General features: G+C 54.0%; 9 protein-coding genes across 9 annotated transcripts; 5 read left to right on the forward strand and 4 right to left on the reverse strand.

Moving 5' to 3' along the window:
* Window positions 1-2,007: 2,007 nt before the first annotated feature.
* Window positions 2,008-2,611, forward strand: M409DRAFT_20971 (uncharacterized protein; the record flags this gene model as incomplete). The annotated part of the gene is made up of 5 exons (XM_033805640.1): window positions 2,008-2,135; window positions 2,195-2,262; window positions 2,320-2,392; window positions 2,448-2,510; window positions 2,572-2,611. 5 exons carry the CDS (start codon window positions 2,008-2,010, stop codon window positions 2,609-2,611), a joined length of 372 nt encoding a protein of 123 aa, XP_033669847.1.
* Window positions 2,612-3,895: 1,284 nt separating this feature from the next.
* Window positions 3,896-5,561, reverse strand: M409DRAFT_20972 (uncharacterized protein; the record flags this gene model as incomplete). Its single annotated transcript, XM_033805641.1, has 3 exons — window positions 3,896-4,087; window positions 4,138-5,376; window positions 5,442-5,561. The coding sequence occupies 3 exons, from the start codon at window positions 5,559-5,561 to the stop codon at window positions 3,896-3,898; spliced, it is 1,551 nt and encodes a 516-aa protein (XP_033669848.1).
* A 349-nt stretch (window positions 5,562-5,910) lies between these two features.
* M409DRAFT_52942 (uncharacterized protein) lies at window positions 5,911-8,115 on the forward strand (the record flags this gene model as incomplete). Its single annotated transcript, XM_033812220.1, has 1 exon — window positions 5,911-8,115. One exon carries the CDS (start codon window positions 5,911-5,913, stop codon window positions 8,113-8,115), a length of 2,205 nt encoding a protein of 734 aa, XP_033669849.1.
* Window positions 8,116-8,612: 497 nt separating this feature from the next.
* M409DRAFT_20974 (uncharacterized protein) lies at window positions 8,613-9,552 on the forward strand (the record flags this gene model as incomplete). Its single annotated transcript, XM_033805642.1, has 2 exons — window positions 8,613-8,828; window positions 8,890-9,552. The coding sequence occupies 2 exons, from the start codon at window positions 8,613-8,615 to the stop codon at window positions 9,550-9,552; spliced, it is 879 nt and encodes a 292-aa protein (XP_033669850.1).
* A 942-nt stretch (window positions 9,553-10,494) lies between these two features.
* Window positions 10,495-11,247, reverse strand: M409DRAFT_20975 (uncharacterized protein; the record flags this gene model as incomplete). The annotated part of the gene is made up of 1 exon (XM_033805643.1): window positions 10,495-11,247. The coding sequence occupies one exon, from the start codon at window positions 11,245-11,247 to the stop codon at window positions 10,495-10,497; it is 753 nt and encodes a 250-aa protein (XP_033669851.1).
* Window positions 11,248-11,626: 379 nt separating this feature from the next.
* On the forward strand, window positions 11,627-12,471 carry M409DRAFT_20976 (uncharacterized protein; the record flags this gene model as incomplete). The annotated part of the gene is made up of 2 exons (XM_033805644.1): window positions 11,627-11,730; window positions 11,784-12,471. 2 exons carry the CDS (start codon window positions 11,627-11,629, stop codon window positions 12,469-12,471), a joined length of 792 nt encoding a protein of 263 aa, XP_033669852.1.
* A 621-nt stretch (window positions 12,472-13,092) lies between these two features.
* Window positions 13,093-14,022, reverse strand: M409DRAFT_20977 (uncharacterized protein; the record flags this gene model as incomplete). The annotated part of the gene is made up of 1 exon (XM_033805645.1): window positions 13,093-14,022. One exon carries the CDS (start codon window positions 14,020-14,022, stop codon window positions 13,093-13,095), a length of 930 nt encoding a protein of 309 aa, XP_033669853.1.
* A 624-nt stretch (window positions 14,023-14,646) lies between these two features.
* Window positions 14,647-15,636, forward strand: M409DRAFT_52945 (uncharacterized protein; the record flags this gene model as incomplete). The annotated part of the gene is made up of 3 exons (XM_033812221.1): window positions 14,647-15,061; window positions 15,111-15,262; window positions 15,313-15,636. 3 exons carry the CDS (start codon window positions 14,647-14,649, stop codon window positions 15,634-15,636), a joined length of 891 nt encoding a protein of 296 aa, XP_033669854.1.
* A 479-nt stretch (window positions 15,637-16,115) lies between these two features.
* On the reverse strand, window positions 16,116-17,069 carry M409DRAFT_20979 (uncharacterized protein; the record flags this gene model as incomplete). Its single annotated transcript, XM_033805646.1, has 6 exons — window positions 16,116-16,322; window positions 16,377-16,475; window positions 16,551-16,628; window positions 16,704-16,749; window positions 16,808-16,936; window positions 16,990-17,069. The coding sequence occupies 6 exons, from the start codon at window positions 17,067-17,069 to the stop codon at window positions 16,116-16,118; spliced, it is 639 nt and encodes a 212-aa protein (XP_033669855.1).
* Window positions 17,070-17,477: the final 408 nt, after the last annotated feature.

Genomic DNA, 17,477 nt, shown 5'->3' on the forward strand with positions numbered 1-17,477 from the left:
TCGCACACTGTCCCAGATCCGCGCATGCCTTCCTGGTCTATAATGAAGGTATACTTTTCACGCCGACTTCAATCCTAGGCCGCGGACCAAATGGTCGGGTATGCTGATAGGACTGCTCATTTGCGACGCTCCACTCCAGTATGGCATCGTATCGAGGAATCAGAATGATACTGTCACCCAGTCCATTGCATGGAGCACTTCCCTCGCGATTAGTTATGGCAGAGGACAAGAACACGCTTACCCGTCTTGGCAGGTCTGCACAACTCTGACACGAGCCTCACCTGTCGGAATGGATGGCATACAGGCGACAACCACGCAAGACCGAACTCTAATCGGCAGATGGCATGTACGTCAATGACTCGCCATGCAAGTTGACGAGCGAGTGAGCGTTGTCTACAGCCGGCCCGTACCGCATCGACGACGACTCCTTCAAGCTTTTTTATGGCGTAGACATGCACAGGATGATTAGCGACGTAGGCGCCTCCTCGACTGAATGGACTTGTGAATCAAGATGGCTGACGTGTCTGACTTCGCATCGGGCATCGAGAACATTGCTTTGCGTCACAACATCCACAGCTGAAAGAGACCCATAGTGGAGCGTCGACAAGTAGCGAATCTCGCGGCTCTTGCGGCATCACGTCAATACATAGTCCTGTTTGCTTGTCAGTTGATACGGCCAATCGATGGAGACGAAGGCCATCTTTGATCTGTCGTAAAGTTAGAGCTGCATCAAAGCTCCCATTATTGAGCAGGCTCAAGAGGAGGCGGCTTGCTTCCGCAACTCCACCCGTCCACTACACTCAATCAATACCTCCCGAGTTCCCAGCTCATGCAATATTAATCGCGTGGAAGCCCAGGAGAGTGGATCGTGCAGATGGCGCCAAACGTTGGAGATCCAGAAGCTGGCGGGGGAGGTGTTGGGGCTGCTTAAACAAGGTGACTGATATTTTCCATCGCCTGTCGCGGTTGTTCAACAAATCCAAAGGTTTTAGTGCAAACGACGGCTCTGCGCTCGAGGGTTCGAGATACATGGAGCTGCTCCTTCGCATGCGTACTTGCCTAGCATGTCGGACCCGAGCGGGCCAATGAGCTCTTGTGCAACGTCCTCCATTCCCCTCGATGTGGTTGTTCAATTTGACATGTCTGGTAACACGGCACGAGAGTGCTCGAGCGAAGAGGTGAGGTCGAAGGGGATCGGCAGTGCAAGGACCCTGGTCCTCCGGCCGACGTCGCTTGCCGACTTGCCAACCACCATCCGTCGTTCAGCGTTGATCTGTTCGAGAGTCTCCTGCTGCCGGCAAGGCGCCGTCCGTGGCACACTGCCTCAAGCCGCGGAGCACAGGAAAGTCACGGCGAATCGAGGGAGTCAGTCGGTTCCTCGCCTCTTCTGGAAGGCCCACGCCCCCCATTGGCACCATCCCACAGTGCCTGCAAGATCTCAAACGCCATTATGCAGCCTGCGATGCAGCACCCGCGGCCGTTTGCTATAGGCCTCGCGCTAGACCGTCCCATGTGCGTCGCCGCTGGTAGCGGCCCGCCACATTCACGGGCGGTGGTAAGCACTATGCGGGAGGGACTGCAGAGGCCGGCAGTCGAATCACAAAAGGCGAAACCATGTCGGCGACGTGCTGGGCGAGTCAAAATCGAGGCGCAGCCGTGGTTTGGGATGGCGAGTGAGTGAATGAGTAGACGTCGATCCGTAATAGCCTTTTTGCTAGGAGTGGATGGTGGTTGCAGCAGATGTCGAGGGTAGAAAGATGTGGATCCTTGGGCTATGCGCATCGGCAGAAACTTACAAACCGCCAGCCAAGTCCCTCGATCCCTCGAAACAACAGGAGGAGCGGCGGAGGAGGACCCCTTGCACCACGGGCACTACTGCCTTTCGGCTGCCACCCGAGTCGAGCTGTTCAGAGTTAAAAAGCAACCTCATCCCTTCCTTCATTCTCTTCTCATCCTCCACATCCACCTCTTCCACTCACCAATCACACACAAAACACAATCACCGCAATGGCAGTCACCAAGCAACTCCTCACCCCCGGCGATGGCCAGACCAAAGCCAAGAAAGGCGACACCATCAGCATGGAGTACACCGGCTGGGTCTACGATGCTAGCAAGCCTGACAACAAGGGCAGCCAGTACGTCCACGACATCACTCAGTTCAAGAACCACCGAGCCTAACAAATCCTCTTCACAGGTTCGACACTTCCACCAAGCGCCCAGGTGACTTCGACACCGCCATTGGCGTCGGTCGTGTCATCAAGGGTATGGCGTCATGATCAGAAGCCTGATATGAGTGGAGACTGACTTGTTTGATCACAGGCTGGGACGAGGGTGTCCTCAGCGTCGACGGCGGCATGACCCTCGGCGAGAAGTCCACCTTGACCATCACTCCGTAAGCGAGCAACAGCCTCAAAACAGATGACCACGTATCTGACAGTCACGTACAGTGACTACGGCTACGGAGCCCAAGGCTTCCCAGGCCTCATCCCACCAAACTCGACCCTCGTCTTGTAAGCCTTCTTCCCAAGCCTTCACACTCACATAACACCCTGCTAACCACAGGCAATGCAGCGACGTCCAGCTCAAGGCCATCAACGGCCGCCGTGCTTAAGCGACAAACCCACCAATCTCACAGACTACGAAGAGCATGCTTAAACGACTATGCATACGAGCTTCTCCGAAGCCAAAACAGAACAAAAAGTCCACTGCTTTCGAACTTCCTCCAAAAACGACAGTCGGTCGTGCAGATTCTTGCACCTGAATGGGGTTAATGGAGTAAACGAGGCTTTTGATAGATGGGCAATGCCAAAATTCCGAGTTCACACTCTGATCATGCAAAGCCTTTCTCACGTTTCAAGACTCAAATCACACTCCATCCACCTCCCATTTGGCCAAATCGAAGACCTCTGAAGGTCCCTCGTAGCCCGTCTGCCCCATATCCGACTTCCTTCACTTCACAACTTAAACATCCCCTTCCACCCCTTCCCCCCAAACCTCAATCTCCACGCTCTCTCTCCGACTTCTCCCTCCCCCTTCCTCTCACCCTCACCCTCAGCTTTCATCCTCCCCTGAGCAAACTGCGTCGTCTTCTGCTTCTGCTTGACCTGCGAATCTTCCCAAATCTCCCTTGGTGAAGTCCGCTCGGTGGGAGATTTGTCTTGGAATTGTTGACCGAAGGGTGGGATGCTTTGGGGGATGCGGGGGATGGTGGGCATTTTTTTGGTGGGGGGTTGGGTGGTTGGTTGTTGGTGGATGATGTCGTTGGATGATGTTGTTGGATACACTCGTCGGCGGAGCGATGGCGGTGTATGTGTCTGTCTCTGATCGAGTGACTGAGTGAGTGCTTGCTCTCGACCAAAAGCCCAGCAGGAAGATTGAGCACATACGAGAGAGTTTTAAACCACTCTACCTCAGAACAATCTCGTGAACACCACACAAATAGTAAATACTGAGAAAGAGAAACAAACCACATGCACGATCGCTACGGTGAAGTGAAGTCAAGGTCCACGGACAACACCACATGCAAATCTATTCTCATGAAGCGTCATAGCGCATTGCATGCACAAGCGAAAGCCATCCTCACCCAACGACATCCTTGACCGCTCGTGCATACTTAGATTAGGAAGACGAGAATTGTGAGGCAGGGTGATTGATGGACAATAGCTGAAAGCAGCTGATAGTGTACACGTGTATGGTGTGAGCCTGGTGCTGGTTCACCGCAACATAGGTGAGAGAGGGCCCCTTATCGTCGTCTTTTCGTTCCCCTTTTTATGTATTACTTTTTGCTTCTCTGCGAAGAGGATGCCTTCCAACTGGCATCATGGCCTTCAATTATGTCGCGGGGTGCGTTGAAGCGGCCGTCTATAATGCAGTGCAGCTATACAAGCGTCCACATCTACTTCGTCACTGGGAATGACGACTTGCCAGCAGCCTTGCTAGCCTCAAGAGCACCCTTGAGAGCGAACTGGGTCGGAATGCCCTCAACACGGTGCGTCGAGTTGATGTTCTTGACGAGCGTGATCTGGTAGCACGTCGCACCACCTTGGCGAGAGGTGATGACACTGTAGGCGAGGAAGTACTCCCAAATCTGAAAAACTGTTAGCTTAATATCAGTGACTTGCTGCTGGTCTGACTCACCCGGAACCATCGGTCGCCATATTTGGCGACAACCTTGTCCTTGTTGGCCATCCAGTTCCTGTACCATCTCCAGAGGGTAGCAGAGTAATGCACACCGATCGTGTCGATAGCCTTCACTTCGAATCCGGCACCTTCAAGAGAATCCACGAAAAAGCCAAGAGGAGTAGAAGCGTCAGCACCAGGGAAGATGTACTTGTTCATGAAGAGACCCCAAATGAGATCCTCGTACTGCCAGCTCTTACGAAGACCAGCAATCTGCAGGAAAAAGACACCATCATCCTCGAGCATATCGTAGACTTGACGCAAGAACGTGCTGAAGTACCTCACACCAACGTGCTCGGCCATCTCCAAGCAGGTGATCTTGTTCCAGCCGCCTTCTGGCTTGGGGATGTCGCGGTAGTCCATGCAGAGAATCTTGCTCTGCTCCTCAGGAATGCCAGCCTTGCGGAGACCAGCGTTACCCCATGCAGTCTGGTTGCGCCCGAGAGTTACACCAGTTGCGTGTGCACCATAGTTGACAGAGGCGAATTTAGCGAGTGTGCCCCAACCGCAGCCGATATCGAGCATTTTCTCGCCTGGCTTGAGGCCGATCTTCTCGCAGACAATCGAAAGCTTGTTGTCCTGCAGCTGCTCGAGACTCTCCTCCTTGTTGATGTCGGAAATGACACCAGAGGTGTAGATCATACGAGGACCCAAGAACCAGCCGTAGAAATCGTCACCACGATCGTAGTGGTCACGAACCTGTTCTTCATCCTGCGAGCGAGTGTGCATAATCACCTCTGGCATCATGCCAGTGAGGAAGAACCAGAATAGGGAGAGCGTGAAGCGGAAGTTGGCCCAGTCATGTCTGTACTCCATAACCTCCAATGCATCGCCATTGAAATCCACCAAGCCGTCAAAGTACATCTCGTGGAAAGTCTCCATGGGAATTTTATTCTTGCCTCGGTACTTCCTGCGATCTTCCTCTCTCTTGAACTTGAAGTAGTGCTCAATGGGTCTGCCTGGGTAGCGGGCTTTCTCATTCAGGCGTGGAGACATGCTGGAGGCGATGGTCCAGAAGGCCATGAGGATTGGGATGGCGGTGAGGAGGGCGAAGAAGATCCATGTGTAGAGACCACCGCCGACCTGCCATGCGAAATAGCCAGGAATACCGGCGAGCAGGGTGAAGAGGAAGAGGGTGTTGAAAGTGTCGCTCGCTGGGCCATCGGCGGGAAGGGGAGCGTTCTTAATCGCTGGGTACTGTTCAATCACATGTCAGCATGAAGGATCCCTGAGGTGAGGTGAATGCTAATTCGAGTGCCTACCGAAGTCGTCCGCACGCCATATTCCTGGGTATCAGGCGAAGTAGAGGGTGCAGCGGGAGTCTCGATGAACTCGAAGTCGTCTTCTGGGAGCGATGCTCCCGGATTCTTGCTGGCCGACATGGCGGATGTCGTGCTGGTGGTCAATGGCCAGCGGCGGTGAGTGGGAGAAGTTTGGCGAGCAGAGAGTTGAAGCTCCACCCACGGCCAGACCCTGAAACGCTTGGCACTGCAAGGTACGACTGCATCTCCGACTGCTCGACTTTCCTTTCACTCACCTACCACTTCTTATCCCATTTGGAGTCGAACCACCATCTCCAAACTTGCAGGCTGTCTAATCAACCTAGAGCATGATCAATGGATCAGTCGCTCGAGGGGCTGGAGAGATGAGAACACCAGGCGTTCAACTTTGAGCGCAACGGCGAGAGCACCAACAGATCAAGTCGTCTGTTTCTGCGTCGATGCGTTCACTATGTGGCAGTCATCAGGCGGAAGAGTGGAAAATGTCCCTTACCGGCCACCGCCTAGTAAGCCTTTCGTCCCAGGAGTGAAGTCGGCATCGACCGAGGATCACAACGGCGAGCTCGTGCATATCACATGGATGGCCAAAGAAGGAGCCGAAGATTACTATGCCAGGGGGCTTCCTCCATTTCCTTTCCAGGTCTACATCTTGAACGCTGCAAAGGAAACATTGAAAAATCACGACTTTCCACACCAGTTCGTAGAGTGGATTGACCAATGCCAATGTCTACGAAACCCCAACATCGACGCCCACTTCGAGTTCTATTTGAGCGGATTCAATAGCGTTCTCAGCTGTAAAGCGCACCAGCACAGAGAGATTGAGTGCCGCAATCGCAACGCAATCTGGCCGCGTCTGGTCGCCAACCCGACCAGGAGGCTTGATTCGGACTACCAGGGCTTCATAGTCGTCGTAGACAGAGATGACTGGCAAGCTAACGGCGTTGTCGTTGTCACCTTTGGTGGCCGAGCTATTAACGAGGCGGAATTCCACTCGCCTCGCGGAGACGAGACTGTCCTGTGGGCGGAAAGGATCTATACGCCGGACGACCTAGGAAATGAACTAATGAGAGCCTGGTCTGCAGCTGGTGGTACCTGGGCTCAGTCGAGCCTCGACAGGCACAACAATGGCGGACAGTCGCCGGCTTTGTACCCAGCCGTGGATCCATCCGCTCATCACGATGCGGAGCATGACGACAACCACGCCAACGAAAGTGCCAATGGCTTGTTCGTCAGCAGCTCTTCGGAATCAAACTCCGTCGAAGTTGACAACTCGCGACCGGCATCTCTTGAGCCCAGCATGAGGGACCTGCTCAAAGTGCCGCAGGATCTGAAAGGACTAACAACGAGCACTTATAGTGGTCATTCGGGTTGGGAGACCACCAGCGTCTGGAAAACGTCATTGTCCAAGACACGGCCACCGTTCGCCTTCACACTATATCTTGCTTCTGACAATATTCCTTTTGCAGCAGAAGCTCTATTCGCCTGCCTTGACCGCGAATTGCTTTCAACGGCGACATGGACCCTTGACATCGTTCGAAACGTCCCCGACATGCAATCTGCTTTTCATCACTACACACATGAAAAGCGGCACCGAACATCTGAGAAGACGGCGAATAGGCTCAGGTGTGCACGGATGCTGGCCGACAAAATATGCGCCTCGTTGCTGCCTGAAGAACTCGTACAACTTATTGAAGATATGATGGTTCCACCTCCTTGCTCCAACTATTCGGCTCCGCCCGATCGCGTGTTCCATGACATGTTCATGTATCTTGACGCCCCAAAACAGCTGACAGGACCTCAGATAGTGTACAGCGAGAATTTCCAGGAGCATATCGACCCCGAATTCCAGCGACGACGGTGGCATAGGGACGCCATTGTGAAAATGCACGTGACTGATCTGGGGTCATGGCGACTGGTCTCCGACGAGCTGCACATCATCTGGAGTCTCTGCAGTCCACGAATAACAGTTTCAGCAGAGGAGCTACCGCAGTTCTTGGTCCGCCTCAAGTTTCCACATGTCTGTACTCTGCAACCTCGCCAGGGTCGTCAATATGGTTTCGGCGACCCTTGGCCTAGGGAGGCCAAAGCAAAAGTCAGTCTACGCGGAACAGCTGAATCCATCGTCATGCACGACGCCTGCCTATTCGCTGACGACTTCTGGTACACAGCTCTGGAGATCAGGGACGCCGACACAGGAGCGATGATATCCCTACCGCCGATAAGCTCCAACACCATACTCGACCCGCATCCGTCTAGTTGGTCCGAAGATCCATTGATGCGCTCTTGGGATCCTCCACACGATCAAAATGGCGGCATGCTCAAAAGCACGTATCCTCGCAAAAGAAAAACTAATGTCCGTGTCGAAGGACGACAAGACTGGTGGTTCGCGATGTATGAGATGGGAGCGCTCAAACACGGACATGAGTACATCGTCAAAGTCAAGAAGGACTGGGGAATGAGAAGGTGGACATATGGCTCCGTGCCAGGGTTGAAGGGGCCTTACAACCTGCCACCGATCCCGGTTCATGGCAAGAACGAGTGTCGCTTCAAGTTCGTCGTCACCGAGGGAGGAGAACGCAATTCCTTTCACGACGATATGAATGATGAGGATACGGAGAATTTGGATGATAGTGATAGCTCTGATGACGATGAATGATGGATGAAGTAATTTCTAAGTACCCTGCTCGCCTCATCTTCTTGAATAGGTCGGTCCGTCGAAGTACAGCTACTGAAGCTGCTTTGAGTACCCTCGCTGTTGTGTTCAAAGTAACACTCATCCCAATACTTGCCAGATGTCTGAGCAATCGAAACAATGATCGAGCGCTTAGTCGTACGCGAAAGCAAAGGCATGATGGCGCCGTGTCGTTCACCACTGGGTGGAGCGATGACGGTAGGTAAACTGCTCCAAGTATATCTTCTGCCCAAATTTCCCATTTGGGGCAGCGCCAGACTCGGAGCTGTACGGCCTGAATGGATAGCGGTTCCATCCTCGAAGGATGCTGAGGCACTATCCTAAGAGACGAGCCTTTTATTATTCAGCCGCGCGAGCTGAGCAAGCAGCTTTAATGGACCAAAAACCCAATGTCAAATAAAGTAGTCCAGGCCAGGCTGTTGTCTCCTTTTTCTTTCATCGATTACTGCTTCTGATGAAAGATGCCTGTGCTACTCGAGCATACGCTTCTTTCATACGTTCCGATATGGATTCTCAAACTCATCTTCCCTCTTCAAGAGGACTTGAGACGTCGTGACCGAGACCTCAAAGTCCTATGTCTTGGCCTTGGTCGAACGGGCACAGACTCCCTCCGCAACGCCTTCGGCGAGCTGGGCTACGACGATGTCGCTCATGGCTGGTATTTCATGACGGAAGAAGTCAGTAGTATCCATCCCCAGCAAACCTCGCCCATCCTCGAAACTGATCCCTCCAACCCAGAACATCAAAACCGGCATCCAAATCGAACGCCTCAACCGCGCCAAATACAGCTCCCCTCCCAACCGCTCCGCCCTCACCGCCGCCGACTTCGACAAAGTCCTCGGCCACTGCATGGCCACCACCGACCTCCCCATGGCGTCCTTCGGCATCGAGCTCCTCCGCGCATACCCCAACGCCAAAGTAATCCTGAACCGCCGATCCGACCTCGACGCCTGGCACCGCAGCCAACTCAACACCATCGACAAAATCAACATGGACTGGGCCTCCTGGAGCCGCCAATGGTTCGACGCCGAGGCGTTTTGGATCGGCCGCATGCTGTACTGGGTGCGGCGGGAGACGGATTTCGATTTCGCGCGGAATGGGAAGGAGTGGTATGCGCGGCATTATGCGGCGATGGAGGAGGAGTTAAGGAGGCAGGGGAGGGAGTGGGTGGATTGGGAGGTGAGGGATGGGTGGGCGCCGATTTGTTTGTTGCTGGGGGAGGAGGTGCCAATGAGGGAGTTTCCGAATGAGAATGCGAGTGGTGGGTTCGATAAGCGGAGGGCGGTGGTGCATGGGAAGAGGGTGGAGAGGGCGGAGGCGAAGAAGAGGATGGCGGCGATTGTGGTCAGTGAAGTGATGCTGGCAGGTGTTCTTGTCTGGTACTTCTTCTTCACGGAATGATCAGAAGCTAGCTTTGATGGGCATTGGTGGTTGACGATGTGCTGGCGCTCGTGATGTTGAAGCGACGACGTGCTCAGGCGTTGCGATCGGGGACTTGTCCAGCAGCGCAGTCAAGTGTCGTCGCCGTCGCAATCGTCTTCATCATGAGTCGGCAACATCAGTGAAGTGATGACGCGACGGCATAGTGAGGTCAATCATTGATATCGATGAAGGCAGCAGTCTTCTCCAGGCCCAAGCAGCAGCTCAAGCATCTGATGAAAAAGGCGTCGCAGTGCGAGCAGGGCAGCCAGCAAAAATTGCGAGACCGAGGCCCCCGAAGGAGACTCGTAGCCACTTCTCGCCGCGCTGTGCAATGCAGGAGCTGTGACTAGGTGTAACTCATTCATGAGCGAGCACACCCTCTCAAGGTAAGTATGGAGGAAGAAGGAGAGATGAGAGCATCCGGCGGAAATTTCGAAATACTTATGTCTCGATTTAAGGTTCGTCCCGCTCGCGCGGGCAGAATGGAGCCTCAGGCACTCTTTTGATCCAGGGATAAGGTTAGCGTGCTGCGACTTCCATATCGGGATCAGATCTACCGCCGGTCGCTGTTTCTCTGACTATTGCTTGAGCTGTGAAGACGGCAGGAACGACTGGATACAGGCAGGCAGGCAGCCACGCGACCGTCTCGCAGGGGTTCAGAGACAGCTCTTCACGCACATAGCGCTGGCGAGTCATAGTTACGGAAATAATGTGCCTTGAAGAAGTCTTGTCTTGACGAGCCTGTCTGCTGCCGTGGGCTGCTAGGTCATCTAAAGACCGATGGAGGGTAGACTAGGCCAGGTTTACTTTTGAAGCATGGAAAGATGACTCGTCCTGAGCTTCATATCATCACTCTCTCTGTAAAAGCCCAGTACAACTGAACGCCAACGCTAATCGGACAATGTCTTAACCTCCCGCACTTCAAAACCTCTCCTTCATCCTCCCCGCCACAGTCCTCAGGTTGCCATACACCTTGCCCGGAGGACTACCCAAAATCAAGCTGACCACCGCCTCTCTCGCGATATGAATGTTCTTGAACCCTCCCAGAATGTGTACCTTCTGATCAGCCAGCACAATTCTCGTCCGACTCGCATTCTCAATCGCAAACTTCGTCTTGCCATCCTTGCCCGCTATCCGCCCAATCGCTCTGCTCATGTGCTCCCCCTCCAGCGACTTGACGTCCTTGATCTCGAACGACTGAATGTAGAGATCGTCAAGTCTCAACAAAGCAATCGCGTCGTCCAGATCGAAGCCCAAGCAGAATGCTTGAATGAAGTCCGCGCCTTTCTGAATCGCACCTGTATCGGTCGTGTGCGATGATGTCCTCAGCTCGACCGCCTTCTTCGCAATGTTCATCCGCACTTGCAGTTTCAGGTGCTCGACGAGGGGAGGGTAAATTTTGGTCCAGCTGTTCTTGAGCGGGCTCATGCGGTGTGGTGGCACTCGTACTTTGCGCTCTTCGGCTCGGTGGGCGGATTTCGAGGCTTGTTCGGGGGCGAAGAGTGAGTCGTTCTGTGCATCTACCTCCATTTCAGTGTCTTGCGGAGGTTCGTCTTGTGCGCCAGAGGAGGCAAGGTCGAGAGTATCTTCTTCTGCTACCTGTGTTGCATCGTGGATCGTCTCTTCGACAGCCAGAGGCTCTGGCGCTCTTTGGAGAGCGGTCGGTGCGGGCATGGTATTGTATTCGTGCTCGTGATTTGAATCTTTGTTCTTTCGCACTCTCTGGGTTGATGTCTGTTCGTCTCGAGAGAACCGCTTTAGAAACTCACTTGCTCGTGGGCAGTTGCGGAGAAGTCGTCGATCAGAAATTCCAACCTGAGGGCACTGGGGCGGGAACTTTTTGCGCCAAGACTTCGGACCTCACTCGGCAGACCTTCCCCGTGTAGCAGCTACCAGCTCTTGCCGCGTCGCTGCTTTGGAGCCTCACGTCAAGCAACAACCATCACGAGCATCACCTCCAACAACGCCCTCATCGAGCCTCCGCACAACTCAGATCAACATTGAGACCACCACCCACTGAAGCTTCATTCCGAACGAGCTACCACCGGCCACCATGGCCTCCCTCTTCAACGCCCAGTCGATGCTCGACCAACCCAGCTACTCATTCGCACAACAACCCACGAGCCATTCAGAACCCCGGCAGCACGCTTTCTACCCGTATGCAAAAGCACCATCAATCTCCTATACTCATACTAACGCTTGCCATCCAGCTACACCGACAACGGCGGCTCCACCCTCGGAATCAGCGGCCAGGACTTCGCCATCCTCGCAGGCGACACCCGATCCACCTCCGGCTACAACATCAACACACGCTACGCCCCCAAACTCTTCAAAATCGGCGGCGACGGCCCCAACAACACCGGCTCGAAAATCGTCCTCTCCGTCGTGGGTTTCGCCGCAGACGGCCGCGCCCTGAAAGAGCGCCTCGACACCGTCGTCAAGATGTACAAGTACCAGCACGGCAAGGACATCTCCGTGGGCGCCTGCGCTCAACGCCTCTCGCATATCCTCTACTCGAAGCGATTCTTCCCCTACTACGTCACGGCGATTCTGGGCGGCATTGATGAGGAGGGCAAGGGTGCGCTGTACAGCTATGATCCCGTGGGATCGTATGAGCGGGAGCAGTGTCGTGCGGCGGGAGCGGCGAGCTCGTTGATCATGCCGTTCTTGGACAACCAGGTGAACCTGAAGAACCAGTACGACGCAGCGCAGCCGCAGGGCTTCGGCAAGGAGCCTCTCAAGCCTCAGCCGCTGCCGAGAGCGCATGTCGAGCAGCTGGTCAATGATGCGTTTACGAGTGCTGTGGAGAGACATATTGAGGTTGGTGATGGGCTGCAGACGATGATCATCACCAAGGATGGCATTGAGGAGACGTACGCGCCACTCAAGAAGGATTAGACGTGTGAGGGGGTAGAGCATGGTGGAGGACAGAGTAGAGGCTTGTGTACGATATCACGCTTCGCGAAAGGAGCTGTGTACAGCATGGCGAGCGGAGTCAGGCTACCATCGGAACATGAAATGCATGAATGTTCGAAATGCAATTGAGATCACTTCAATCTTTGATTCATCGTGCTATCTATGAGACTAACCCCTACCTTTGCGAAGCATTTTTGGGCTTGGGACGGCATCCCTAGGCAAGCTAGTAACTCGAAAGAAACGCTGGTTCTACAAGCCTCTCTGCAGCAGGATACGAATCGCGAAGGATCTACTCCGGACATTGCTTGATAGACCGGTTCAGCAGCACGAGCACGAGGAATCTGTAAATCGAAGTCAGCATCTGCTACAGCAAAATGTAAAGAGCAGTAGGCATCGGAGTTGTTTTCGAGTATCAGAAAAATGGTTGGAAAATACGTTTTCGCAGCATGTGCCGAAGCATCTGAGTGAGCTGGGTAACGTGTGTGCTCATCATTTGAAGGTGGTATGGATGTAGAAGAGGAGTTTAGAACTTACCAAGTTCAGTCTGCTGCCTTGGGATTGACCTTGGGAGCGACCCAGTTCGGATGGCTGATGGTAGTCAGTTCAGCGCGGCTTCGTCAACAAATTCAAGACTTGATGGAGATCTGGAGACCAGCATATCATGTCTGTGGTGATGCTCTCATTCGACAAGGGTTCAGGGACAAAGCCATTGAAAGGCTTGAACGTCTCCTTGAAGGCCTGCTGATGCTGCTCGAAGCTCACGTCGGAGACCCATACTCCGACGTGGGCCGTCAGCAAGCAATCGAAGTCTGTCGAAGAGTCGCCCAAGTAGACTATCAACGAGCTCGACCCATCGACTGGGGCAGAAGACGTATCAGGCATGTAGCCTAGCTTGTCGTCACTGGTTCGGATGTCCTGTCCAGACTCGCGACAGACGACTCCTGAGCTGCCTTCAGGTGTGTCAAGTCCTTCGATCTCGTTGGCGTAGATCTCCATGCGGTCAATGTAATGGCATATGGCAGCCTTGTACGCGTGGCTGGACCGCTGAGCGGCTTGCCACAAAGCCCGTCGGATGAACGATTCGCTCCAGTTGACGCTTATGATGCTGATGCTGCTGGCAGATGTGGGTTGTTCCTCTTCCTGACCGGTCACAAACAACTCGAAAAGGTCCAGCCATCCATCTCGCAGTAGAAGACTACCATCGTCCAAAGCAGCCACCACAATGCCATGGACATCCTGTCTAGTCACGCCTCTGAAGAAGCCAGCATCCTGTACACGCTGTGCACTGCGCTGCTCGACCCATTTGCGTGACGCCAGCCAGCCACTGTACTCTTCTTCATCATAGTTCTTCCATGGGTAAGGCGTGTCTTTGAATACCTGATAATCTCTCATATAAGCCTCGGAAGTTTCACGCCAAGATATGGGAGGATTGTTCGGCAGTCGACCAAGGATTGCCATAGTGTCGTTGACAGTGAGCGTTCCATCGAAGTCGATAATGAGTTTGGTTGGCCCATGTAGCCGTCGAGGAGCCATTGTGTGACCGCGGCGAGTAGAAACCGTGTAGGAGGTAAGTCGACCTGCTGGCCTCCGCCAAGACAAGTCGCGCCCACTGTGCAGAATGCGAGCGAAGGCAGCGTGCCTCATGAGCAGGTCTCCAGATAAACAACCTATTTGAACATGGCACTCCCACGTGATGCTTGCATTGGAGCTGTTATAGGCGGCGTAGGTCGAATGAGGAAGTAGAGGGAGTCGAGCTGGCAGCTGCAGAATCTGAGATTAAGTTTCGTTCGAGATCGTGGCGGCCATCGTGCTGGTCGACTCTGGAGGTACTGGTGAGCAGCTCTCCGTCGATGTTGGATGTTGTACCATCAGCTTGTCTGGACTTCAATGGCGAAGACAGCAATGTCAAGGACACGGCAGCTGCGAATTTGAGACCTCGTTTCTGTGGGTGATTCTATCGCCAGCCGGGAATGCCCGGCCTGCCCGGGAATATCGGTCTCACGTGATGCCAAGCCGACGAATCAAGAGATGGTGATTGGCTGTTCCGGCCCTTGAGCGTCCGTCGCTCGTAGCCGAGAAACACTCAGTGACCTCAAGACTTGTTGACCTCTTTGCCTTCACCACGCACCTCTCCCCTCTACCACCACACATCACACCATGGCTCTACGACTCGCATCACGGCGCTTCGCGCCCCAGGTCTTCCGCCGTGGCATGGCCACCACCATTGAGCACACCAAGGAGCCCATCGCAGCCACCGCGGAGGCCACCTCGGCATCTCGCCCACCAATTCCAGCCAACAAGACTGGCACCGAGCACGAACCCAAGAAAGACGAGAACTCGCGAATCAAGACGTTCAATATCTACCGATGGAACCCCGACGAGCCTGCGAGCAAGCCCAAGATGCAATCGTACACTCTAGACTTGAACAAGACGGGCCCAATGATGCTGGACGCATTGATCAGGATCAAGAACGAGGTTGACCCGACTTTGACATTCCGAAGGAGTTGCAGAGAGGGTATCTGTGGCAGCTGCGCTATGAACATCGACGGTGTGAACACATTGGCATGCTTGTGTAGGTACAAGGGGATATTGCCACACTACCGCGTACTGACCGTCCCTAGGCCGAATTCCGACAGACACCGCAAAGGAGTCGAGAATCTACCCATTGCCACACACCTACGTCGTCAAGGACCTTGTACCCGATTTGACCCAGTTTTACAAGCAGTACAAGTCTATTAAGCCTTATCTGCAGCGAGACACTCCATCACCAGACGTAAGCAAACAAACCACACCTGTTGTCTTCGCAGCGCTGATCGATCTCAGGGCAAGGAAAACCTTCAATCCAAGGAGGATCGCCGAAAGCTCGACGGTCTCTACGAGTGCATCCTCTGCGCCTGCTGCAGCACCTCCTGCCCATCATACTGGTGGAACAGCGAAGAATACCTCGGCCCAGCCGTCCTCATGCAGTCCTACCGCTGGATCGCCGACTCGCGCGACGAGAAGACCGCCCAGCGTAAGGATCAGCTGAACAACAGCATGAGCTTGTACCGATGCCACACCATCTTGAACTGCAGTCGGACATGTCCTAAGGGTCTCAACCCAGCGTTGGCTATCGCTGAGATCAAGAAGAGCATGGCGTTTTCGTAAAAGGTGGAAGCGGTAGAGAGGGCAGTTGGTGTTTTAATAGCGGCGCGAGCACGAGGAAGGAGCCACGGCTACAGCATGGGCGTTTTTGTATATACATGTATTCGCAAGTTCAAAAACATTCTTGATATCTCAGCTGCCTCATAACCTTTCCTTCATCGTCTGTGACAGATTGGCTTATGATGAACACTCCGAGCCATGTTTCATGCACTCCTTGAATTGTCCAACTAAAATACTGTGCCTCGCCCACTGCAAAACTGACTAGTACTCCATATTACTGCCCCGGAACAACATATCCATTAGAGTGGAATGGCCGACAGCGTGGAGATAAAAGCACGATTTGTAAAAGGCCATTGATACAATATCTCGCTAGTCTCAACTATCGCTCAATTCATGCATTCGTGACTCCTGTCCTCGGCTCGGGTAATACACACTTCTCGAATCATCCCACAAAACCCATTTCGCCTCCAGTCGCTCATTGATCAGAGTATGGCAACAACAGCCATACCAGCACCAAGGAGACCTCCAGCAAGGAGAGGGGCTGGGGTGATCATGGCTCCAGAGTCAGTGTCAGTGGTGCTCGTAGCGCTTGAGAGAGCCGATCCCGCTGCGCCTGTGGCTTCGGTGGCGGCGGAGTTGACGTCGGAGGTGATGGTCGAGACGACGCTGCCTGCGGCATTGGTGGCTTCCTGGAGGGATGTTAGTTGATCTGTTGTTTGTTAAGGGGTATGGGGTTGACGTACGGTGAAAACGGAACCTCCTACGCTGGTGATCCTCGTGCCGAGCGATTCTGCGTCGCTGGCGATGGTGGAGACGACGCTGCCGGCAGCGTTGGTGGCTTCCTAGAAGGAAGTCAGCGAAGTGTCCTATTGCTCGGGGGGATGGGGTGCAATTGCAGTGAAAACCGAGCCTCCTACACTCGTGATCCTCGTGCCCAGAGATTCCGCATCGCTGACGATGGTGGAGACGACGCTGCCTGCGCCGTTGGTGACTTCCTGGAGGATGGTTAGCGGATTGTTGAAGTCGTAACTGGTATGGGATTAACTTGCAGTGAACACAGAGCCTCCTACGCTGGTGATCCTCGTGCCGAGGGATTCGGCATCAGACACAATCGTGCTAAAACCAACTCATTAGTGCACTGAAATTCGACAACTGTGTTGCTTATGGCACTCACCTGACCACGTTGCCTCCAGCATCCGTCAAACGGGTGAACACGCTACCGCCTACAGAAGTGATCTCTTGTCCTACTGAGACGGCTCCAGATGTGATTGCGCCTCCTACTTCGGTGACGTCTGAGACAATGCTACGAGCTAGTGGTCAGCGACATGGGTCGATTTGATGAACCACAAGACTTACCTGCTGATGCCGTCCAAGATCTCGGTCACCTGGGCCGCAGCCAGGGCGGCCGGGAGAAGAGCGAATCGTGAGAAATGCATTATATCCGAGAGGTTCTTGTATAGTTTAGATTCGTAAGGAGGAAATGTAAGGCTGCAAGAAGACACCGCGAGAGAAGGGCTTCGAAGTATTTCAACCACAGACCAAGGCCTTCAAAATAGAAAGTCCACGCTACGGACGGTTGCCGAGCAAGCAGCGTGGCTGAGAGAGCGCAAGGAGAAACCGAAACACTGAAAAACACTTACGCAATTCCTCTACCACACACCACATGACGTCGCGGGCGTCGCCCCCGTCAGCAGCAGTTAAAATATCAGGAACAAGTGATCCGCTTTGTGCTGTGCACAGAGCACCGCCTCATCTTGCTGCGCGGCCGCGAATCATCAGCCCGGATGGCGTCGGCAGTCGCGGCGCAACCAAGACCCAGCTGAGTTGATGACGGTGAGCGAGAG

The sequence above is a fragment of the Zasmidium cellare genome (genome assembly GCF_010093935.1).
Source record: "Zasmidium cellare ATCC 36951 unplaced genomic scaffold M409scaffold_11, whole genome shotgun sequence".
NCBI lineage: Eukaryota > Fungi > Ascomycota > Dothideomycetes > Mycosphaerellales > Mycosphaerellaceae > Zasmidium > Zasmidium cellare.